A 26,629-nucleotide genomic window follows, 5' to 3' on the forward strand; every position below is an offset into this window, starting at 1 on the left:
TTCTTCAATTTTAGGACATGAGTTTTCATTTTTAATTTTTCAATATTTCATTTCTTCAATTTCTCGATTTGCACAATTTTTGACTTCGGTTTTTTATTTTCTTAATTTTTTTTTAGTTTGTCGGTTTTTCAATGTTCTGATTTTGTTATTTTTCCTTTTTCAATGTGCAGTTCTTCGGTTTTCAATTTTTTGATTTTCTAACTTGTACATTTTTTTAATTTTTCGTTTTTTGAATTTTTTATTTTTAGTTTTTCGATTTTGATGTATGGATACTGATTTTAATATTTTTAATATGTATTTCAGTTTTTCGATTCCTCGATTTTTCTACATTTCAATTTGCCAAGTTTTCAACGTTTCAATTTTGGGAATTTTTCAATTTTTTTTAATGTTTCGATTAGATTTTAGATTTTTCGACTTTTCTGATTTAGATTTTTCGGTTTTTCAATTTTTCGATTTTTCAATTCATCGATATTCCAATGTTTTAGCTTTTCGGTTGTTCGATTTCTCGATATTTTGGTTTTTCAGTGTTGTGATTTTATTATTTTTCCTTTTTCAATGTGAAATTTTTCAATTTTTTGATTTGCAAATTTTCGGTTTTCAATTTTCGATTTTTTAACTTTCATATTTTTTTAATTTCTCGTTTTTTCATTTGCTTATGTTTAGTTTATCGATTTTGATGTTCCGATTTCCCGATCTTAATCTTTTTAATATGCATTTCAGTTTTTCGATTTTTCAAATTTTCGATTTCTCGATATTTCAGTTTTTCGATTCCTTGATTTTTCAACATTTCAGTTTGCCAAATTTTCAATATTTCAATTTTGGGAATTTTTCAATTTTTTAGATTTTTTAATTTTTTTGTTATTTCAATTGCTCGGTCTTTACATTTTTCGACTTTTTTGAGTAGATTTTTCGGTTTTTCAATGTTTCGATTTTATAAATTTTCGATTTTTCAATTTATCGATATTCTAATGCTTTAGCTTTTCGGTTGTTCGATTTCTCAATATTTTGGTTGGAATGGAAAAATTATAAAATTGAAAAATCAAAAATGAAAAACCGAAAAAGTATAAATTGAAAACTTTGCAAAATCGAAAGATTAAACATTGAGAAACTTAAAAGACGAAATATGTATTGTAAAATCGAGATATTAAAAATTACGAAAATCGGATAATTGAGAAATCCAAAAATTGCAAAACTGAAAATTTGAAAAATTGAATAAACGAAAAATTTTAAAATCGAGAAAATGAAAATTAGAAAAACGGGAAATTGAAAAGTAAAAATCAAGAACTTGAAATATTGAGGAAACGAAAAATTCAAAATTGAGAAATTGAAAAGTCGAAAAATGAAAAATTTACAAATTAAAGAAAACGAAAACACAAAAAATTGTGATATCAAAAAATTGATCGAATGTAAATAAAACTAGATTTTTCGTTTGAATCACCCTGTATTATATTTCAGACAGAATTTATTCGGCAAAATTTTGAGATGACGTAATCGATTTCTTGGTAGGGGATAAATGAATAAATTTTGATTAACGCTTCACCATGATTACGATAACCTTAAACCGTTTTCAAGATTTCAAAGTTAAATTGCAAAATATTGCAATAAAATTTTATTTTTTTTTTCCAAAAATCTAGATGTCTAGGGTGAAAACTCAAAACGGATTCATACACCGCAAGTGCAGAAGTATAATATTTCATATCATTAAAAAACAAACTACTGTTATACATTTTCGAAATGATGTTATCAAATTGTTGGCAGCAGTCCATTAGGACACGTTTTAGTTATCGATACACAAACAACAAACTCGGGCAGTTGCGAAAATTAAAAAAATCGCGAACAAAGAAGTCGATTTCTTTATGAGAAATAAAACATCCTTGTTGCGTCCGATTTGTCAATTTTAATTCAAACTTTCATCTCGACGTCGTTAAAAATTTCTAGACGAAACCTTTGCACCATCATACACATTTTGTAACAAACGCAATCGTAAAACAACCATAATTTTTAATTTATACAAAAGCATCATATTTAAAATAATGCAAATTCGTCTGCATACGATTGTGAAACAAACACATAACGTGCATAACACAACGGAATCTGCTTTGCTAAAAATAGCCCGTTTCGTTTTTAATGTTAAAATATGCATTCGTTTAAAATGTGGGTGTCGTCGCAATTGACCATAAAACACTTTCAGCGATTGTTTCGCAAGAAATTTCACCACGCTTAATTTTTCTGGTGTCACGTTCGCTTCAATAATTAAATCGCACCTTTTGAACGTTTGTGTTACGTAAAGAATTTTAATTTCCTCGGTAAAATCCAATTTGCAGCTTAATATTTCTGGTGATTCGCGAGCGGACAAACAGAGTTTGACGGCACGAAATTTCAACAAAAGTCAATTTAAGTTTTAATGAAATGTAAACTTTAAGTGAGATGCGAGATGTGTGGAGGATTGTTTGAAAGTTAGCAAAATAAATATTGAGTATGGAGCAAGGAAAAGCCTTCCGGAAAAAAGATCGTTGGTTTTGTGGTCGATTGGTTTGATCATGTTTTAATTAGGGGGTGTTCACACTCAGTTAAGCCGTGAATAACAAATGAACCACTCCTAAATTATATGTTATAAATCGCTAATAAATCGAGGTGATTTTTTGGCTTTCGAATTATTTGTGTCGTGCGTGGGAGCTTGTTTGATTAAAGTCGTTCAAACAGTGGCAATTGAAACTTGTCACATCTGATTGAAGTTTACAAGTTTACTAATTCTTAGATACAGGAAAATGAGGAAATGTGTAATGTGATTGAAAATGTATTATAATGTAAATATAAATTACCATTTCAAGAAAAAATGTAAACACACTTAGTGAGTAGTGGATAATTGTTATTTTAAGTATAGTAACTGGAAAAATAAACGTAAGCTGTTTTACGTTTAAACAATACGAAAAACTTGTAGTTACACCATACTTGATAGATAGTTACTAGAAATCATGTGTACATGTTTCAATTTCAAAATTTCGGAAAATACAAAGCAATCCCGAATTTTTGCTTCTCGAACTAAGCTATTTTCCCGACATTTAATGACCCCTAGAGTACGAAGAAATAGGTTTCCCATTTCTATTTGTCGTCAAGGTCGATTTTTATCAGATAATCTCCAAAACTATCGGCCCAATTGTTGTCGAATTTTAGATGATGTTAGGAATATCTGTAGATGGTAAAACGCTAACCAAAATTTGTCTAACAATCCTACCAACAATTTAATGATGTCACCTAAAAATTTTGCATGATAAATGCTAGGAGTATTTAAATTTTATAAGATAACATATTCCTGTACTTCCAGTTTATGAATCCGCCTCGAATTTTTGTTCTAGGCTTACAGTTTTTCGCAAACAAATTCAAACTGCATCATAACATTTTATACCAGCATAACAGGATAATAATGCGAAGATCACCCCTTCGATCCTCTCATGAACCTTTTTTTTTTTCTTACACTGTGACTGGTACAATCTAGATTTTTTAACGAATCTACATTTTTTTTTAACGTGTATAATAAAATTTTTTGAAAACCCTAGATTTGGTGGACTATTATGTGAGAGGGGCGAGGAAAGTTGTTTAAATAACCTTAGACCAATTTTAACTGGAGTCTTAAACTAACTGTTGAAGTATTATAATAGTGTCCATTGTGCGAATGGCTATTTTCATGTTTTTTTGGAGGTTTCTTGACCTCAAGAGTATAAAAAAATAGGTTTCGCGTTTCTGCCTAACTTTTCGGTTTTTCAATTTTTGAATTTTTCAGTTTTACGATTTTGTCGTTTTTAGTTCTTCAATTTTTATATTTAACTGGTGTCATTCGATGTCGTTGCTTTTGCCACGTTTATTTACATCGTGTTGACTGAGGATTTTTAAAAGCCATTTTTGAGTTTTTAAAAATTATAACGGTTTTTGGTTTTTCGATTTTTATTTTGCAATTTTTTAAATGTACATACAATGTTTCTATTTAAAAGTTTTTGAGGTTTCAGTTTTTTAGTTTACAATTTTTCGGTTTTACAGTTAGCTGGATTTGTATATTTCTAGATCGTTTATTCAATTTTTGCATTTTCCAGTTTCTCGATATCAAAATATGTATTTTTGATTTTCAAATTTTCCATTTGTGAATTTTTGTTTCTTCAATTTTTCGACTTTAGACTTTTCTGATTTTAGGTTTTCTAGTTTTCAGACTTCAATTTTTCAATTTTACAATTTTCGAAATTTTTTATTTTTTGGTTTTGCAATTTTCCGGTCTCCCAGATTTTTGATTTGCAATTTTTCGATATTTCAATTTTTAATTTAATTGTTAAATTTTTCAAGTTCTCAATTGTTTAATGTTTCATTTTCCCAGATTCTAAATTTTTCTTAACTAATTAATTTTTAATTGCTTTCACCGCGTTTATTTACAGCATTTTTTAATAGCACCCATTTTTGAGTTTTTAAAAATATGTACTTTAGTTTTCCGATTTTGCGATTACTCAATTTTTCGATTTTTGCTAAATTTTACAATTTTTCGAAGTTGCTTTAAGTTTTTCAAAGTTTCTATTTATCAGCTCATGAATTTTTAACTTTTTCGATTTAGAATTATTCAGTTTTACAATTTTTCGATTTCAAGTTTCGTAGTTTTCAGTTATTCGAATTTTTAGATTTTCTATTGTAAATTTTCGTTCCTTCAGTTTGTCGATCTCCAATTTTTCATTTCTTGGATGTTTCGATTTTTTAAGTTGTAGTTATTTTAATTTTCCTTGGTTTGAATTAAACGATAATTTAAATTTTCATGTCTACAATTTTTTGATTTGCAGGTTTTTTAGTTTTCATATTTTAGCTTTTAAGTAATCAAGTTCTCGCTTTTGCATTTTTAAATTTTGGACAAGTTTATTCAAACTAAAATTTTGAAAAATTGTAACGCAGGATTTTTTTTCATTTTCGATGCGTTTCTTCGAAAAATGAAAACATCCAAAATAAAAATGTACTGAAAAACAAAATATCGAAAAATTTAGAAATTTAAAAATAATACATAATCGAAAAAACCAGTCTAAAAGGTGAAGCAACGAAATATTGAAAAACCGAAAAATTCGAAAAACAAAATTTTAAATTTGAAATTCAAAAAATTGCAACACGAGAAATTGAAGAACCGAAAAAGTTAAAAATAGAAAAATTGTGAAATCTAGAAATTGAAAATCTCAAAGGTGAAGTCACGAAAAACTAAAAAATCGAAAAATTAAATTGGGAACTCAAAAAATTGCAAATCAAAATAATGGAGAAACGAAAAATTAAAAATCGGGGAACGGAAAATTCTAAACACTGAAAAAACGAAAAAAAAAGATCCGAAAATTGAAAACTCAAAAAGGTGCTAGTCGAACTTTTTTTTTTTAATTTTTCAGTTTGTCGTTTTTCAATACATATTTTGATTTGCAGTTTTTTGTATTTTCAACATTTGGCTTCTTCAATTTTTGGTTATTGAAGTTTTGAATTTTTCAGTTTTACGATGTTGTCGTTTTTAAATCTTCAATTTTTATATTTAATTTTTTTTAACTTTATAATTTTCAATTGAGGGTATGTATCATTTCGGCAATGACCACAAAGCACATCGTTGTCATTGGAATGTTGTTGCTTTCGCCATGTTTACTTACGTCGTGTTGACTGAGAATTTTTAAAAGTTATACCTTTTTTGGTTTTTCGATTTTTATTTTGCAATTTTTTAATTGTACAATGTTTCTATTTAAAAGTTTTTGAGGTTTGTATTTTATGTTTTTTTAAATTTTGATTTATCAACATTTAATTTTTTCAATTTTTTAATTTACAATTTTTCGGGTTTATTGCTAGCTGGATTTGTAAATTTCTAGATCGTTTATTCGGTTTTTGCATTTTCCAGTTTCTCGATTTTTAATACACATTTTGATTTTCAAATTTTCCATTTGTGAATTTTTGTTTCTTCAATTTTTCGACTTCACAGTTTTCCGATTTTAGGTTTTCTAGTTCTCAATCATTAATTTTTCAATTTTACAATTTTTGCCATTTTTTATTTTTTGAATTTGAAATTTTCCGGTCTCCCAGATTTTTGATTTACAAATTTTCCATATTTCAATTAATCGAGGTTTCCATTTTTAATTTAGCTTTTAAATTTTTCAAGTTCTCAATTGTTTAATGTTTCATTTTCTCAGATTCTAATTTTTAGTTTAATTCAAAAAGAACAAATTTATTACAACTGAAATCTTCACGAGTTTTTGGATTTTTCAACTTTTATAGCTAAATTTTTCTTAACTAATTAATTTTTAATCGATTTCACGTCGTTTTTTCAGTTTTTAAAAATACTTTCGTTTTCGGATTTTGCAATTACTCGATTTTCCGATTTTTGCTAAATTTTACAATTTTTCGATTTGCATTTTTTCGAATTTGTTTTAAGTTTTCAAAGTTTCTATTTATCAACTCATGAATTTTTCAATTTTTCGATTTTATAGTTACTTAGATTTTTAACTTTTTCGATTTAGAATTTTCCCTTTCAAGTTTTCTAGTTTTCAATTTTTTGAATTTTTAGATTTTCTATTGTAAATTTTCGTTCCTTCAGTTCTTCGATATGCAATTTTTCGTTTCTTGGATGTTTCGATTTTTTAACTTTCTGGTTTTTCAATTTTTCGTTGAATTTTTCAATATGTAAATATTTTAATTTTTCCTGATTTGAATTAAACGATAATTTAAATTTTCATGTCTTCAATTTCTTGATTTGTAGTGTTTTTAGTTTTCAATTTTTCGTCTTTTCAAATTTTAGCTTTTAAATAGTCAAGTTCTCATTTTTGCATTTTTGAATTTTGGACAAAAGGAACAAGTTTATTCAAACTGAAATTTTGAAAAATTGGAACGCAGGATTTTTTTCATGTTGATCTTGTATTTTCGATGTGTTTCTTCGAAAAATGGAAACATCCAAAATAAAACTGAACTGAAAAACAAAATATCGAAAAATTGAGAAATCTAAAAATAATAATCGAAAGAACCAATCCAAAAGGTGAAGCAACGACATATTGAAAAACCGAAAAATTCAAAAGGGCAAAATTTAAAAATTAAAAAATTTAAACTAGAAACTCAAAAAATTGCAAATCAAAAAAGTATGGAAACCAAAAATTAAAAATCGAAAAACTGTAACTTAAAAAAAAAATGCAACACGAGAAATTGAAGAACCGAAAAAGTTAAAAATAGAAAAATTGTAGAATCTATAAATTGCAAATTTCAAAGGTGAAGTAACGAAAAATTGAAAATCGAGGAACGGAAAATTCGAAACACTGAAAAACGAAAAAAAAAGATCCGAAAATTGAAAACTCAAAATGAATTGTATAAAATAACATAGTATTACACATGTAGTTTATGACTCCCTGTTGAGTTTTTACCTGAAACGTCCAGATTTTTGTAGAAACAATTAAAATTATAAAATGAATTTTGAATCTGCAAAACCAAATGCTTTGAAATCCTACAGATGTTTTAAAGTTATGAAAAAATTGATCAGCTTAAAATTTTGCCGAATAAATCCTATCTAAAATGTTCAAAATGTGATAAGTCTGTACTTGTAATTTATTATTCAATTTATAATTTTGGGATTTGCTTATACAGGGTGTCTCAAAAAATTAATTACTGACTCAAATTAATAAATTGATTATCCTAGTTTCCGATTTTTTTAATTTTCAATGCGTCGATTTTATAATACATATTTCGTTTTTTCGATTTTGCACTTTCTCGATTTTTAATCTGTCGATTTTTGAATTTTTTGTTTCCTGAAATGTTTTTCAGTTTTACAATTTTGCAAATTTTCCATTTTTTTATTCGGGAAGCTGAAAAATCGAAAAATTGAAAAATTTCAAAATCGAAAAACTGAAAAAATGAAAAATTGCAAAATCGACAAAGTAGAAAATCGCAAAATAGCAAATCGAAGAACTGAAGAAGCGAAAAATTGAAACATTGAAAAACTAAAAATAGAGCAACTTGAAAATCGAAAAAAACTACTCAATCGAAAAATTGGAAAATCTAAAAATTGTTAAATCGAAAATTTATAGAATCGTCAAAATTTTAATGTCGAAAAACTGTAGCATTAAAAATCGAACAATTGATAAATTAAATATCGAGCAATTGGAAAATCAAAAATCGATAAATAGAAAAATCATAAAAAAATATACAATAACCATATCAACCAATAATCATTAATCGTTCCAAAAAAAAACTAGAGAAGGTGTTTAAAATTCCCGCCTATAAGTAAGCTCGTAATGTTTCCAAATTTTGGTCATTTTTTTTGTAAAAGTTCGTCATCAGTACTTGCTAAGATAAAACTGATTTTGGCAAATGACATACCCTCTAAAAAAAGCGAGGGTGGGTGGGCGGGGCTGGTACCTGCTGAGATAAGAGTGATTTTGGCAAATGACATACCTTCTAAACAAAGCGAGGGCGGGTGGGCGGGGGCTAGTACCTGCTGAGATAAGAGTGATTTTGGCAAATGACATACCCTCTAAGAAAAGAGAGGGTGGGCGGGCGGGGCTAGTACCTGATAAAATAAGTTTAACACAATTATTTATGCATGTAAAGGACGATAGCTATCACAAACCTACAACCATCTGCAAAAAAAAGCTGTATTTTTTTGAGAAGTCTTAATTCCAAATAATGTGAAAATTATAAAAACAGGTTTACTGAATAGTGAATAATAACTGTTGGCTAAAAACTGGAAATTCAAGAACCAGAAAATGCAAATAATTCGAACACTCTAAAAATAGGTGCTGATAATCTTTAAATTTGACTTTATAATTTCGGCAAAAAGATTGCAAAAGTAGTGATAGTGTTTTTATGTGAATATATATTTATATTTACATGACTTGCTAAATTGTATTGGAGTTGCGAATTTACAAACAATAAAACAGAAATTACGTATTTAGGAAGTAGTCAAACTTTTACAAATTTTAGATTAGAAAAACATTATTAAAGTGATGGTACCGGAATTTCGCTCTGAGGGGACCGTGGCGTCGAATGCGATTCATTTTTGAATACTACCTGCGTTACCAACATTTGATAACTACCAATCTAACTAGAAGGCCGTAAAACATTGGTGATTGCCAAGTTATTGAATTTCTTATTTAATTTTGAAATACGGTTTTGCGCGAAATTTAAATTGATTGCAACAATATGTCTAGAATTTTTGCTCGTATTAATCGTGAAAAAAATCCTGTTCTTATCGGAACATTTAATTTGTATGTGGACACGCCAAAGCATTTTACCATTGGTTCTTACGGGACTTCGACCGGGTTTATTTTTGTCCATTTCAGCGTAGCAACAGCCTTAATAATAATTTGACGTGTAAGTTCCACACACTCGGACGGCGTGTTGCCTCAGAGCGTTAATATTTAGGGTTTCTGAAATTTAAATTAACTGAAATACGAACTTTTTGAAGTGTAAAAACTTGAAAACTTTTGTATATTTTATATCATGTTATATAAAAATTTGAACGAATTCTAAAAGTCACACGAGGAAACTCTTAAGGAAAAATCCACATTGCGTAAATAATGACGCACTGATATTGATAATCTTTCTACTCTAAACATGACAACATCACTACACACGCGGATAAAATATTCAAAAAATCCAGAATACCTCCTCGACCTCCTTGCAATGACATTGATGACCTAAAAGTCGCAACCCGCTGCAGGCATTCCGTAAAAACTTTCATTTTCCTGATAAATTTGAATATCGTTAATCGATCTGATCTCTTGCAGTTGAAAGCCGAAAAGGAGAAATACCATCAACAAAAACTAGCGATCGAAAAGGAAAGAGAAGCCGCCTACAGGCTGGTAAGCCGTCAACAACACCATTAATCCATTATGGTTTAATTAAATAATATTTTTTTTCATCCCAGCTGACCGAACAAGCGAGAGAATCGGAACACACACGTAGGAAACTGGAAAGGGCGCGCCAGGAAGTGTTTCATCACATGACGCGAATGAAATACGAAAAAGAAAGCTTAGAAAGAGAGGTGAGCAAAAAAAATCTTCACCGGAGCAATTAAACAATTTTTGTTAATGAACGACGCATGCTTTCACTACTGGTTTCCTTATTGTTGTGTTAAACGCTTGTTTGTTGCTTGCTTGACAGAACGACCAGCTGAAGGAGGCCTTGGAGGCGGAGCGGAAAGGCATGAGGAAGTACCTTAACCAGATGCACCAGAGGAAAAAGCAAGTGGAGAACCTCGAAGGGCAGGTAAATGCGAATAAGAAGTAAATGAGTCGGGCTATGTGTTACATAAACGCTAATAAGGGCACGGCTTAAGCGGGTCACCGAGATGCGCTTCTTGCTTTCACCGGCTTAATATGATTGTTCTATGAAACATTTCTGGGGCGTTTCTGTTTTGGTAATCTGTTACATCCTTTTTACTCCCTGAGCGTAAACTAAGGAAGTATAGTAATTGAGTCCATCGGGCGACTCGCCACTTTCGCGTTTTCTCGACGTTTCATGTCTGTCTGTCTGTCATTGTCATCTCCAAAATTTATATATTTTTTTATTTTATAAAATAAGATACTCCTGTACTTTTGACGTATGAATCCGTGTTGAGTCTTAACCCTAGTCATCCAGATTTTTGGAAAAAAAAATCAAAAATTTTTAACATTTTAAATCAAAAAAAAAATCCATTTTCCATCCCCAAAAACATTGATGACGTAATGTCAATATTTTGCCTAATCCTCTCTGAAATATGAAAAACATTATAACTGTACGCGTGGTTTATCACAGTTAAAATTACTTATACAGGATGACTAGAAAAAATGAATAGGACAATTTAATTTATTGATTAAATGAAGAACCACTCGCTTGGAAATACAGTACATTTATTTTTAGTATTACACTGCATCCAGTCAAGTTGATGTGTCACTGCAAAAATGTTGATGACGTCATCATAAAACTTTGTAGTGGAAAAACTCACTAGAAACAAACGCGTAGCACGTTTCCGTATATTTAACTACTTTAACATTAGATACCTACATATTTTAATTTTTATTTATAAGGGCTATCATAAAAAAATTAAATTCGCAAAATCAAATCTTATAATTTTTCGAAAAATCTGGATTTATTTACCTTCCACCAATTTTTTGATGTCAGAATTTTTCGTTTTTTCATTTTCTTTCATTTTTCAGTGTTTCGGTTTCATAGTTCTTTTCTCAATTTTTCGATTTGCAATTTTCCAACTTTTTCAATTTCCCAACCTTTAATTTTTCAGTTTTTCAATTTTTCGTTTCCTCAGTTTTCCCAGTTCTTGATATTTCATTTTGGTTTTCTCGATTTTATATCACAAATTTTTGTTTTTTCAATATTTTTTTCGATTTCCTAATTTTTCGTTTATTCAACTTTGCAATTTTGCAATTTTCGTATTTTGAATTATCCAATTTTTCGATTTCGTTAATTTTCAGTATTTCGATTTTACAACATTTAGTTGTATCGTTTTTAACTTTCTCAATTTTTATTTTTTACAATTTTTTATTTTCATTTCTTCAGTTGTTCAAGTTCTTGATTTTCAATTTTTAAATTTTTGAAAGTTTTCATTTTATACTTATTCCTTTTTTCATTTTTGTTTTTTTGATGTTATAATTTTCCCATTTTCTTATTCAAAAAATGCAAAATCGAAAAAGTGGAACATTGAAAAATTCCAAATCAAATAACTGAAGCAACAAAAAATTGAAACTTTAAAAAATTAAAAATCGAGAAAGTTAAAAATCGAAAAAAAAATGAGTCAAAAAAATTGGAAAGAAGAAAAACTGTAACATTGAAAAACTAAAAAATTATATTTACTTTGTCAATTTTTCAATATTTCAGTGTTCGAGAAATTGAAAAATTAATCAAAACATTGAAAAATCAAATAAAGGAAAAAGTTTTAAAATCCAATAATTGAAAAATTCTAAAATCCTAAAATTGTAAAAGAGAATTTTTTTTTAAATTACAGAATTAAAAATTGAAGAAAAGCAAGATTGAAAAATCCAAAAAGTAACAAATTGCGCATTAAGAAAAAATCAGACCATTGAAAAACCGAAAAGTTGAAAAATACGAAAAATAAAAAACCGAAACGAAAAATTGAAAACTCGTGAAATTACAAACCGAAAAATTAAAACTCTAATAATTGAAACATCCAAAAGTTGGAAAATCGAAAAAATAAAAAATTTAAAAATGAAAACTCGAACTTTTTGGTTTAAAGGTTATGATTTTTGTTTTTTTATTATAATTAAAAAAATTTAATGCAAACTAATAGTAAATTTATGTACGTAAATTCGAAAGAAAAAAAAGTCAAAAATCAAAAAATTTAAAAAACAAAAAATTATAAAGTTGGAACTTTGAAAACTCGAAAAGTCGAATAAATGAATCCAATAATTGAGAAATGGAAACATTCTAAAATCGTAAAATTGAAAAGTGATTTATTTTTATTATAATTAATGATAAGATATAATTATAATAAATAAGAAGAAACGAGAAATTGAAAAATCGAAAAACTGAAAAATCAAAAATTGAAAAAACGAAAGATTCAAAAAACAAAAGTTGAAAAATACAAAAATTAAAAAATTTCACATTGAAAATTAAGAAAATTATAAAATCAGAACGTTGAAAAACCGAAAAAATTTTAAAATAAAGAGAATAAAAAAACCCAAACGAAAAATTGCAAATCGAAAAGTCGAAGAAATGAAAAATTGAAAAATTACAAATTGAAAACTGGTGAAATTTCAAATCGAAAAATTTAGGAAAGAAAAATTTTAAATTGAAAAAACAAAAAAAGATAAAATCGTCACAAGAAAAATCAAAAAATTGTAAAAATAAACAAGATAACAAACCGAGACGAAATACTGAAAAATCGAGAAACTGAAAAATGTAAAATTGAGAAAACGAAAGATTCAAAGATCAAAAGTTGGCAAATCAAAAATTGAAAACCGAAATATTGCAAAATCCAAAAATTTTAAAATTCATATTGAAAAAAAAAGAAAAATTATAAAATCAGACCATTGAAAAAATAAAAAAAATAAAAAACTGAAATGAAAACTTGCAAATTGCAAAATCGAAGAAATATGAAAACTGCTGAAATTGCAAATTAAAAAATTCAGGCTACGGAAAATTGAAAAAAAATCAAAAAAAATTAAATCGGCACATGAAAATCAAAAAATCATAAAAATAAAGAAAATAATAAACCGAAACGAAATAAATAACAAGAAATTGAAAAATCTAAAATTGAGAAACCGAAAAATTGAAATATTTGACATTAAAAAAAAACAGAAAAATTATTAAATCAAACATTGAAAAACCGAAAAATTTAAAAAATATAGAAAATAAAAAACTGAAAAATTAAAAATTGAAAACTGGTGAAATTGCAAATCGAATAATTGAAAAAATTGAAATTCAAAAACAGACAAAATTAAATCGGCCCATGAAAAATAAAAAAGTTGTAAAAGTAAAGAAAATAAAACGCCGAAACGAAAAAATTGCAAATCGAAAAATTGAAGAAATGAAAAATGAAAAAATAGAAAAATTTAAAATTGAAAACTGGTGAAATTTCAAATCGAAAAATTCAGGAAACAGGAATTTAAAATTGAAAAATCAAAAAAAGATAAAATCGGCACACGAAAAATCAAAAAATTGTATAAATAAAGAAGATAACAAACCGAGACGAAATAAACAAGAAACGAAAAATTGAGAAAACAAAGGATTCAAAAATCAAAAGTTGGTACATCAAAAAATTGAAATCCGGAAAATTGAAAAATCCAAAAATTTTAAAATTCATATTGACAAAAAAAGAAAAATTACAAAATCAGACCATTGAAAAACCGAAAAATCGACTAAATGAAAAATTGAAAACTGCTGAAATTGCAAATTAAAAATTCAGGCTACGGAAAAATGAAAAAAAAGCAAAAAAATTAAATGAGCACATGAAAAATCAAAGAATCATAAAAATAAATAAAATAACAAACCGAAACGAAATAAATAACAAGAAACGAAAAATTAAAAAATCGAGAAACTGAAAAATCTAAAATTGAGAAACCAAAAAATTGAAATATTTGACATTGAAAAAAACAGAAAAATTATTAATTCAGAACATTGAAAAACCGAAAAATTGAAAAAATATAGAAAATAAAAAGCTGAAAAGTTAAAAATTGAAAACTGGTGAAATTGCAAATCGAAAAATTGAAAAAATGGAAATTCAAAAACACAAAATTAAATCGGCCCATGAAAAATAAAAAGTTGTAAAAGTAAAGAAAATAAAAAACCGAAACGAAAAAATTGCAAATCGAAAAATGGAAAAATAGAAAAATTAAAAATTAAAAACTGGTGAAATTCCAAACCGAAAAATTAAAAAATCCAATAACTGAAACATTCAAAAGTTAAAAAAAATCGAAAAAGTGAAAAATTTTAAAATTAAAACTCGAACTTTTTGGGTTAAAGGTTATGGATTTTTTTTTATATATATATAGTTAAAAAAGATTTAGTATAAACTAATAGAAAATTTATGTCGTGAATTGGAGGAAACAAAAAACTGAAATATTGAAAAAGCAAAAAATTATAAAATTGGAACTTTGAAAACTCGAAAAGTCGAATAAATGAAAAACTAGTTTTAAAATCCAGTAATTGAGAAATAGAAAAATTATAAAATCGTAAAATTGAAGTGTTTTTTTTTATTATAATTAATGATAAGATATAGTTAATAATTTTATTGAATTATTGTACTTTATATTGTATACATTGATCTCTGTAACTGGGTTTTTACCTGTAGAATGATCAATAAAGATTAAACATTCAGATTAAAGATAATAAATAAATAAGAAGAAACGGAAAATTGAAAAATCCAGGAACTGAAAAATCTAAAATTGAAAGAACGAAAGATTCAAAAACCAAAAGTTCAAAAATGCAAAAATTGAAAAATTCACAAAAAAATAATAAAAATTACTGGTGAAATTGCAAATCGAAAAGTTCAGGAAACAGAAAATTGAACAAATTAAATTTGAAAAAAAATAAAATCGGCACATGAAAAATAAAAAAATTGAAAAAATAAAGAAAATAGCAAACCGAAACGAATTAAACAACAAGAAACGAAAAATTTGAAAAATAGGGAAATTGAAAAATCAAAAGTTGGCAAATCGAAGCATTGAAAACCGAAAAATTTCAGATTGAAAAAAAAGAAAATAAAAAATTGTAAAAGTAAAGAAAATAAAAAGCCGAAAAGTTTGAAGAAATAAAAATTGAAGAATCGAAAAATTGAAAAGTGCAATAAATGGAAAAGAGTTTTAAATTATTTTTATTATTATTACATATTTAAAATGAAAACTGGAAAAATTGCCAATCAAATATGTAAGAAACGAAAAATTAAAAAATCTATAGTGAGTTGAAAAATTGAAAACCGAAAATTACGAATCGAAAAATTGAATAATTTTACATTAAGAAAAGAAAAATTGAAACCGCGCAAAGCCGCAAATCTAAAAACTGAAACATCCAGGAGATGAAAATTCGAAAAACTGAAAAATTAAAAAATAAAATTTCGAAGAGTTGCACATGTTGAAGAAACATTAAAAATGAAAAATTGAAAAATTGCGAACCGAAAAATTGAAGAAACGAAAAATTGTAAAAATGAAAATAAAAAACTGAAACGAAAAATTAAAAATCGAAAAATTTTAAAATTTAAAAATCATCCAAAAGTTGAAAAAGTGAAAAACTGGAAAATTTAAACTTGAAAAATTGCAAATCGAAACTGAAGAAACAAAAAAAAAGAAAAATTGAACAACTGAAAAATCCAACTCAAAAAGCTGCGGGAGTGTTGTTCACGCCACTGGTTTTTACTTTATAAAGCTTATCACTTATAAATAAAATAACAAAAAAAAAAATTTTTAAAGTAGTGTGATTTGTTGGCGAGGAAAGTTCTGTCCAATAACCTTCGACCAAGTTTCTTCGCTCTCGTCAACTTTTTTTCCGTTCGTGACGTTCCTAGCGTGCACGTTTTCCCTTTGTTTTAGTTCCGGTGTTTTTTCCAGTCTTTGTGGCGTTCTGTTCCGACGGTTCCGATTACTTTCCTATTTTTTAATCCGCGTCTTTGCTGCCGAAATTGCCAAACCGAGAGCTCCGCTTTCCTGTGTTGTTGTTGATGTTATTGATATCGGGTCAATTAGTCTAATTTATGCAAAGTTCGACCGTATTACTCATCGTCGGGGTTTCGTCATTTTAATCGCTCGTTGCTCACCTGAGGCGGCTTACTAATAAAAATTCAAAGTCGTCGGTGGTGTTTAAATCGGATTGCTGACATTGTTTGCCACAGTTGGGATCCGTTATGTCGTGAATATTAAAATGTTTTGATCGAGATTTTACACGTTCTAAATTATTCATTTAATTTGTTTTGTATGTGTGAGCAGTGATGCGAAAAATTGGGGCTTTGTAGTGATGCTTGTTTTACAGTATTTTTTGGCCCTGGGGTTATTTTCAATTTTGTGTCGGTTCGAAATAGTTCGTTGTCACGATTATTTACAGTGGACCCGAAACACGTCGGACAAATTGGATAGTAATTGTTTGCGCAACGATTCATTGATGTCAAATTTTTTTGACCAGAATTGAATTGCACATTAAATTTAGTTCAGGTTGCGTGGGCAAGCAAATCATAAAAAAAAAAAACAAGAAAGCACTTTTTTTCATCAAGTTAGCTGTAATTTTGTCAAAAGAGGACAATATTCAGATTTTTTATGTATAGTGGGTATATGTATATCACAAATAAAATGTCGTCAAATTTTATAATTTTTCAAAAAAGCGAGAGTAGTAGGTTTCTGAAAAAAAAAGTTAAAATTGTACAAAATTTTGTTCTCAATTTTCCCAAAAATTCCAAACACGGTATTGTTGATATTATATAAAATTTTATTGAGAAAATCTTAATTGAAACATGGAGCGTAACGAATTCCTTTACCTTTACCCACTGTTTAATGATAATCAACGCGCCTACTTCATTTAATTATTATTGGCGCACACCATTTCAAAATCATTAACGTATGAAACGATTTGTTTTATCAACTTTTTAAAAAACAACACCTTTTTTTTCTGAAGTTGGGAACACAAAATTACACATCGAAATTAATTTGTTGAACCCTGTCAAAAATTTGATGACGTCATCTTAATCTAGATTGAGAACATTGGTTTGTGCAGATTTAAAAAAATAAAATGGGTGAGAGTTCGAAATTGCTATAATCAAAGAAAAGCACTTCCCGCTAAAAACTTGCACTAATTACAAACTATAAACCAAAGAGAAGTAGAATATTTCTTTTAAGTGCATGACGAATGAAGTCGACCTAATTTGTCTCTTTCTATTTGTATAGTTTTTCCTGAATTTGTAGCAACGTGTTTCTGTCGCATTGTTTCAAAAATTTTTGAAATTTTTGAAAAATTTTGTGTACCAACAGAATAAATCGTCATTTGATGGAAAAAAAAATGTATAGTGTTAGAAGAGTTTATGTCGGTGTGGCGTAACTGCGCCGATGGTTTTTACGTCCATTAATGTTACGTATGAAATTTGGTTCCGCAATACAAATTAATTGAAGCGATTTCCCCTGTCTAATCATACATTTGTCACCGACTTGGTCACATTTTCATTTTATTTATTTTAAAGTTAATTGTATATCTGATTTCCTTTGATAAGTTTATGCTTGTAAATTTCAAATTCGTAACACAAAAGAACTTCTTGGTACCACAGTAGTCTAGAATTGCATTGTTGTTATATAATTACTGTATTTCCGCGAAAGAAAATTTACTCTAGAAGCTGCTTACAAAAACAAATACGTAAGAAAACAATACAAGTTTCAACTGTCGAAGTTACCGTTTCACTAGAAAAACATTTTACCGTACGTGTGTTATTACATAACTCGGCTAACGCCTCGTTGTAACGTAAATAAGTATTAACCTTGCAATCACCTCTCTGTGGTATTGACATCCCACAATGAGGATTAATAAATGTAGTCTTCAGCACCAGTCTTGCTCTGTTAATCTAGGAAATGATTAATTATATTTAAAGTTCAATCGTTAACGAAGATGAAAAAATTCGTGTGTATCACTAGTCAACAACAGTAAATTTGTGTTTCATTTTTAGTAATATTATTTTTTTAATTTTACTTTAATTGTTGTTACTGTATGCACTTTTGGGTGAAAGTTTAAGTTCTCCGTCTTGTAAGAACGAAATAAGTAGTACATTTTCATAATTAAGAATTTGAAACAACATTTATGACTCGTTAATGAAAAGTGAGAGTTACTGAGCAATGTTTTCAGATGACGTCATCAATTTTTTCGAAGTGAAAATGGTGATTTTTTTATTATTAGAAGTTAAACAAAGCTTGAAAAAACGAAATTTGGTACTATGGGTTTTATCTCTTAGAAACATCGAAGTTATGATGTCATAACGCGACGCTCTCTTTTATGTGCCTATTAAAGATGATGAGAGGCCGATTATAATTAATAATCATGAGATTGTCCGACCGCGTGATCGGTTTTGTTAAATTTCGTTTCTAATTTTTTCTAATGTAATTTATTTTGATTTTTTTTTCATGTCAATTGATTGTTAAAATTTTGCTAATTGGGGAATGTTTTTTTATTATTTTTCTATCGAAAATTAGGACAAAAAATTGGTTTAAAGTTATTTAGATAGAACTTCCCTCGCAGCTTTATTTTACTAATGTTATTTGTTAAAATGAAAAATGGGAGTACGTTAATAAAGCACACGCACAGACGTGTTATTTTACACACTTTATGAAGGATTTATTTAACACATTTTTGAAGTGACGTCACAAAATTTTGGCGGGTGTGAATTGACAGATTTTGGTTAGCGACTATCAGTTGGTTTTATGCTCTAAGATAAATAAATAAAATACATTTATTTTTTTAAATCTAAACTTTTATAACATCTATATAACAAAAATCGAGTGTACAGAAGTGCCCCAGGACCAAAATTCCTATTTTGTAAAATATACAAACTCCGGATTTTTACTTCCCGAGCGTTCCCCTCAGGAAGTGATACAATTTTGTTGAATAAGTGTTATTTAAATGTTAAATAGCCTTGAACTTGTGGTTTGTGAATCCGTGTTGAATTTTTATTCTAACATCAAATTTTTGGGACAAAAAATCAAAATTGCATAACAATTTCTCGAATTTTCGATTTCTCGATTTCTCAACTTCCAATTTCTCAGTTTCTCGATATTTCAGTTTTATGGTCTTTCAGGTATTTGATTTTTCAATTTTTCGATTATTTAATTTTCCAATTTCTCGATTTTCACTTTTTAGATTTTTCGATTTTTCTCAATTTTCCGATATTTCTGTTCTGCAATTTTCAATGTTTTTGATTTTTCTTTCTGGCGTTTCTAAATTTTCGATTAATCAATTTTTCGTCTTTTCGATTTGTTTTTTTTTTTACTTTTCTTTTATTTTCCCGTTTCTCGATTTTTCGACTTTTCGATGCTTCAATGGCTGCAACACCTCGCTTTTCAGTTTTTCATTTCTTAATTTTTTCAATTTTTCCATATTTCAGTTTTGGCTTTTTTAAATATGTATTTCAATTCTTAAATTTTTCGATTTCTGGATTCATCGAGATTTTTCGATGTTTAGATTTATCAATTTTGCGATTAACCGATTTTTCTTCTTTTCAATTGTTTGATTTTCCCATTTCTCGATTTTTCAACTTTTCTATTTCTGGATCTTTCAGTTTTTCGTTTCTTTAATTTTTCTTCTATTTTTCAATTTTTCGATATACTAATTTTTCAGTTTTTCTGATGTTTCAGTTTTATGATTTTTCAATTTTTCGATATACATTTTTTTATTTTTAAATTTTCGATTTTCTATTTTTCGGTTTCTCAATTTCTCGATTAATCGATTTTTCAGTTTTTCGATTTTTTAAATTATCGATTTTCCCACTTTACAATTTTTCAAGTTTTTGATGTTTCAATTTTGAGATTTTTCGATATTTCATATTAAGCTGAAAAATCCAAGAACAATTGAATTCTTGGATTTTTCAGCTTTTCAATTTCTCGATTTTTACCTTCTCGATTATTCAATTTTTCGTTTTCTTAATTATCGAGATTTCGATTTTTCGGTTGTTCAATTTTTTTATTTTTCGACATACCGATTTTTTTTATTTTATATTTTTCGATTTTATGCTATTTCGATTTTTTGGTTTTTAGACTTTTCGAGTTTTCGATTGCTCGGTCGTTTGATGTTTCTATTTACCGATTTCTCGATTTTTTAACTTTTCGATTTCTGGATCTTTCAGTTCTTGGATTCTTTAATTTTTCTTCGATTTTTCGGTTTTTCAATTTATCGATTTTTCCATATTAGTTTTGGGATTTTTTTAACATTTCGATTTCTTGATTTTGACCTTTTTAAGATTTCTCTCAATTTTACGATTTTTCATATTTTATTTGACTTTCCCATTTCTTTATTTCCCGACTTTTCGTTTTGCTTAAACATCTCGATTTTTCGATTTTCAGATTTTCTATTTTTCGATCTTTCAGGTTTTTGATTTTCAATTTTTTGATTATTCACTTTTCGTTTTCTAATTTTATCGAGATTTTTTTTTCGATTGTTCAATGTTCCTTTTTTCGATTTTATTTTTCGATTTTTGAATTTTTAGACTTCTGGAGTTTTCGATTTCTCGGTCTTTTGATGATTCGATTTACCGATTTCTAGGTTTTTCGACTTTCCAATTTTTTCGATTTTAATATTTTTCTAGATTTTAATTTTGGAATTTTTCAATTTCTCGATTTTTTGACTTTTCGATTTCTGGATCTTTCAGTTTTTGGATTCTTTAATTTTTCTTCGATTTTTCGGTTTTTCAATTTATCGATTTTTCCATATTAGTTTTGGGATTTTTTTAACATTTCGATTTTTTGATTTTGACCTTTTCAATTTTTCGATTTTTCAGTTTGTTGATTTTATTAAATTTTCGATTTCCCGACTTTTCGTTTTGCTTAAACAAATGGATTTTTCGATTTTCTGATTTTATCGAGATTTTTTTTCGATTGTTCAATTTTCCGATTTTTCGATTTCTTTTTATTTTTCGAATTTTGGGTTTTTAGACTTCTCGAGTTTTCGATTCCTCGGTCTTTTGATGATTTGATTTACCGATTTCTAGGTTTTTCGATTTTTTGACTTTTCGATTTCTAGGTCTTTCAGTTTTTGGATTTTTCGGTTTTTCAATTTATCGATTTTTCGATATGTATTAGTTTTGGGATTTTTTTAACATTTCGATTTCTTGATTTTGACTTTTTCGATTTTTCAGTTTGTTGATTTTTTTAAATTTTCGATTTCTAGACTTTTTATTTTAAGATTGCTCTCAATTTTCCGATTTTTCATCTTTTTTTTACTTTCCCATTTCTTTATTTCCCGACTTTTCGTTTTGCTTAAACATCTCGATTTTTCGATTTTCTGATTTTATCGAGATTTTTTTTCGATGGTTCAATTTTCCGATTTTTCGATTTTTTTTTAATTTTCGATTTGTGGGTTTTTACACTTCTTGAGTTTTCGATTCCTCGGTCTTTTGATGATTCGATTTACCGATCTCTATGTTTTTCGATTTTAATATTTTTGTAGATTTTAGTTTTGTAATTTTTCAATTTCTCGATTTTTTTGACTTTTTGATTTCTGGATCTTTCAGTTTTTCGATTCTTTAATTTTTCTACCATTTTTCAATTTTTCGATTTATCGATTTTTCCATATTTCAGTTTTGGGAATGTTTAACATTTCGATTCTTAAACCTTTTCAGTTTCTCGACAATTTATTTTAAGATTTCTCTGAATTTTCCGAAATTTTTCTTGTACGATTTTTTAATATTTCGATTTTTGGCGTTTCTAAATTTTCCATTTCTCGATTAATCGATTTTTCATCTTTTTGATTTTTTGACTTTTGCATTTCTCCATTTCCCGACTTTTTGATTTTCAAATTTTTTATTTTTTAATATTTTCGACGTCTAGAGCTTTCGATTTCTCTATCTTGCAATTTTTCGGTTTAATTTTTCTTCGATTTTTCAGTTTTTCAATTTCTCGGATTTCTATTTTTTGGTTATTCAATTTTTCGATTGTTCAATTTCCCGATTTTTCGATTTTTCATTTTTTTTTTTTTAGTTAAAATTCTCCAATTTTCAATTTTTCGATTTTATACTATTCCGATTTTCGACCTTTCGGTTTATCAATCTTTCAATTTTTGGATATTTCGACTTTTCAATTTCTCGATTTTTCAGTTATTGGTTCAAATTTTTCAATTTTTTTTTAATTTTTGCTTTCTCAATTTATCGATTTTCCTATGCTCCAAATCTATTGTGCGATTTTTCTAGAAGCTTTTTTTCCCTTTAGTTATTTGCTTTAAATAGAATTCATATTGTCCGCACTTGTGCGGACCTTGCCATTTGCGCAAATTGTATTTTTTTTTTTTATAATTTTGCTCTTCAGAGGCGAAGAAAGTTTTATGGAAATAAATTTCGAAAAATTTTTAGAATTAAATTCTATTCCGTCGTGATAGCTGGGCATTTTTTTTAACCAAAAATACACTGAGAAAAAATTAAGTAGGTATTAAAAAAACGACAATTAATATGATATACGGCCAAAATACCACTCGTGGATAATTTTTTTTCTAAATACAGGTTAAGATTTAGGATGCAACATTAAAACCTTGTAAAGTGTAATTAATGGGATAACGAATTTTTAAATTCAAGGATTTTTAAGCCGTTGTAAATCTTAAATAAAATATCCTTGAAATAAATTAATTTAATTATCCCTGTATTTATGGGGCAGTATTGGTTGCAGTTTCGACTGAATCTATAAGCGTCGGAGATTAATATTTTCTGGTGGACAATTGTTTAATTCAAGTTGCGGAAATGGAAAGAGAAAATCTTGCTATTAAATAATTCATCCTGAAACCTTTTTTGCTAGTGGTCGTAACTGAGTTTGCAGCCCGAAATTACAACTTTGAAATTTTAATTTATCGTTACGCACTCACAAAAGCCGCGTCGAACTTTGTATGCTTTTCCAATTTGATATTTTCGTGCTCTTTTAAACATGAAGAGCCCTGAAACCCGAATCGATTCGTCGCCTACATACATTAAGTAAATAGGCCGTTATTTCTTTGCTCAAATACTCTCCGAGATTCACCCACCTGGAAACGTTTCTAAAAGCTGCGACCCATTTAACCAAATTACTCATTTTTATTATCGAAAACGCAACTTCACACGTACCCTCCTCATCACCGCATCTTCGTCGCATAAACATCAATTTCTTTAAAGTCTCCTGAATCACTCCTTCGTTTATTTGTACATCCGCCGAAACGAGAAACTTCCAACGAAATCCCCGCGTCCGTCTAAAATTAAATCTGATGCATCATAGCGCTTTCCTCGTCAAAAATGTGGAAAAGTGTGCCAGCGTGAATTTTTTTTCCCATGTTTTATTACGTCTTTCACCTTGTTTCGCTTGTTTCGCGTCCACCTACACTCATTTCCAATTCATAATGACCTTGCCAGCGAGTGAATAATGGCAGAGTCTAGATTGTCGTATAAATAGAAAACGTATAATTATCACTGCAACAAAAGCAATCAGTAAATGGTGTTTTAATACGATCTCTATCTTTTTGACAGCTCGTGGAACGCCACAATGCGCCGCTGGCGTCGCAGTACCAGAAAGCTCTCCAGCATCTCGCCACATGCAAGAAGTGTTCAGTGTGTTCGTACGCCAAGGCCACCTACAGGAAGAACAGCCGCAAATACGAGTAATTATTTTTTGGTTTTGGTTTATTGGTGGGGTGAGAAAAGTGGTCCGAGCGCAAGGTCGCCTATTGATCCACTTTTTTTAGATCGCATGTTTGCCAAATGAGTAAGAAATGTCACTTAGAACCGATTATTAGCGGGGAACGATAACGCTACATAATTATATGGGTAAAGCGTGTGTGTTTCGGGTAAAGTAAATAGGTAATTAGTGTAGCACCACGCCATTAAACGCGGATGGGAATTCGGTAGTTAAAAAACTAGCGCTGGTGAAGGTGCTGCGATTCGGTTTTTTGAACTAAATTCGGATTGAATTAATGTCGTGTGAACTGAACCCTGGATGTTTGAGACGCTCGTTTAAAAGGAGTTGGTTCGGGTTTTTATGGTTTTTTTTTGTGATTTTGTACTAATTTCATATAAATTTAAAATCTCAGATATCTGAGAATGTAGTTTAAAATATTGTTCCGAGACGTTGCGTGTTTTACATATAATGGCAAATAAATTGACGTTTGTTTTTTTTTTAATTAGTGTAATAAATGTTGATATTTTGTTATGCAACCGATGATTTCCTGACACTTTTATAAAATGCATCAAAAATAAAGTTTAAAAAAATTAAATCTCTTGGTCAAGTGTACACCAAGTTTTCACAATTTTTTTTCTAAAATACACCCGAAAAAATTAAAGATTTTATGATATAAAATTCAGAGATGCTGATCAAATGTACCCAAATGTAACTTGTTCGAATCGTTTTGTTGAAGATAATGTCTAAATTTTTTTTAGTGAATTTTTTTCCAACTTTACGGACACACTGTATGTCTAATAATCGAACTATAGTCCGTTTACCGAACAGATGGAATGATCACGTGTGCTCAAAGTGAGTGCCCAAGCTTTCACAATAACAATAACAAAATTTTTGCCTATTTATTGTATTCTTTACTTTTCAAATAATGGCATACAGCATAATGCAAAATGTTTACACAGGGTGTTCATAATAAGAGCAGATATGGAAAACTAATTATTTTACTTCTTCCCATCGCTTTCCGAGATAAGGTTAAAGATATAGATGATACTCCTATAAAGCAATAGTTAGTCATTGCAATTTTTCGATTCTTCAGTTTTTAGATTTTTCGATTTTACCGTTTTTTAATTTTCCATTTCTTCAATTTGTCATTTGCAATTTTTCTGTTTTTCAACTTTTGAATGTTTTTTGTCCGATTATTAAATTTATCGTTCCAGTTTTTGATTCTCCAATTTTTCGAAATTTCTCTTAAATGTTTCCATTTTTTGTTTCTTCAATTTTTCGGTTTTCCAATCTTTCGTTTCTTCAGTTTGCCGAATTTTCAATTTCTCAATTTTTTATTTTTCGTATTTTCAATTTTCTCCTTTTTTCGATTTTAGAATTTTTCAGTTTTTGAATTTGTCACTTTCGTTTCTTCAATATGTTTCGATTTTTCAGTTTAAGATTTTCTAATTTTTCGATTTTATTGTTTTTCGTTTTTTCAGATCTTCGTATTTCTTTATTTCAATTTTTCAGTCTCCCAAATTTTAATTTTTCATTTCTTCTATTTGTCGATTTGCAATTTTTCGGATTTTCAAGCTTTCAATGTTGCATTTTCCGTTTCTTCAATTTTCCAATTTTTCGTTTTTCAAAATCACACTTAAATGTTTTCATTTTTTGTTTCTTCAGTCTTTCAGTTTACAATTTTTCGATTTTACCATTTTTCGTTTTTTATTTTTCAACTTTTAAATGTTTTATTTTCCGTTTCTTCAATTTATGGATTTGCAATATTCCAAATTTTCCGCTTTTGGTTCTTCAATTTACTAGTTTCTCAGTTTTTTCAATTTTTCGATTTTTTGAGTTTTCACTTTTAAATTTTCCATCTTTCATTTCTTCAATTCGTCGATTTCCATTTTTTCCAGTTTTCACTTAAAAATTTTTCCATTTTCTGTTTCTTCAATTTTATGATTTTTCAGTTTTTCTTTCTCTTGTCGATTGCCAATTTTGCGAAATTTCATTTTAAAATTTTTCCATCTTTCGATTTTTTCCTATTTTTAATTTTCCGTTTTGCATTTTTTCACTTTTTCAGTTTTTACTTTTTCGCTTGTTCAATTTTCCTTTTCTTAAATTTGTCAACTTTTCGATTTTACAGTTTTACAATTTTTCATCGTTTTATTTATTTATTTTATTTATAAATTCTTCATTTTTCCAATTTGTCGGTTCCAATTTTTCGAGATTTCACTTAGATTTTTCTATTTTCGTCAAATTTTCGATTTTTCAATTCTTCGTTTCCTCAATGTGTCGATTTGCAATTTTCTGTGTTTTCACTTTTAAATTTTTTCATTTTTCGTTTCTTCAATTTTTAAATTTTACAATTTTTCGATTATTTAATTTTTCGTGCCTTCAATTTGTGGATTTCCACTTTTTCGAATTTGAATTTAAAAGTTTTCCATTTTCCGTTTCTTAAATTTTTCGATTTTACAATTTTCTATTTCTTCAATTTCACGATATTTCCGTAATCTTTTTTCTTTTTTCGATTTCCAATTTTTTGAGTTTTCACTTTTAAATTTTTTGCGATTTTTCGTTTTTTCAATTTGTTGATTTAACTTTTTTGAGATTCCACATTTAAATTTTTTATTTCTCACTCCTTCAATTTTTGATTTTACAATTTTTCAATTATTTAATTTTTCATTTCTTCAATTTGTAAATTTCCATTTCTACAAATTTTCACTTTAAAATTTTTCCATTTTTCCTCCAGTTTTCTGATTTTTCAATTTTCCGATTTTTCGCTTTTCAATTTTTGATTTTTTAAGTATTAAATTTTTTCACTTTTTTGTGTCTTCAATTTATAGATTTGCAATTTTTTGAGTTTT

The 26,629-nt window shown here is 27.9% G+C and overlaps 1 protein-coding gene across 3 annotated transcripts in view; it reads left to right on the forward strand.

Annotated features, from left to right (window-relative positions):
* LOC135139277 (uncharacterized) overlaps positions 1-26,629 on the forward strand; it is a 69,655-nt gene that overhangs the window by 25,535 nt on the left and 17,491 nt on the right. For 2 of the 3 annotated variants that reach the window (XM_064069456.1, XM_064069457.1), the window contains exons 4-7: positions 9,756-9,830; positions 9,896-10,012; positions 10,132-10,236; positions 23,633-23,763. In XM_064069456.1, the coding sequence (XP_063925526.1) occupies positions 9,756-9,830; positions 9,896-10,012; positions 10,132-10,236; positions 23,633-23,763 (428 nt within the window). The remainder of the gene's footprint in view (positions 1-9,755; positions 9,831-9,895; positions 10,013-10,131; positions 10,237-23,632; positions 23,764-26,629) is intronic. The other variant, XM_064069458.1, reaches the window with a different exon arrangement.

Source organism: Zophobas morio, unplaced genomic scaffold (genome assembly GCF_036711695.1).
Source record: "Zophobas morio isolate AGI-343-1 ecotype UQ-CSIRO unplaced genomic scaffold, CSIRO_AGI_Zmor_V1 ptg000031l, whole genome shotgun sequence".
Lineage (NCBI taxonomy): Eukaryota > Metazoa > Arthropoda > Insecta > Coleoptera > Tenebrionidae > Zophobas > Zophobas morio.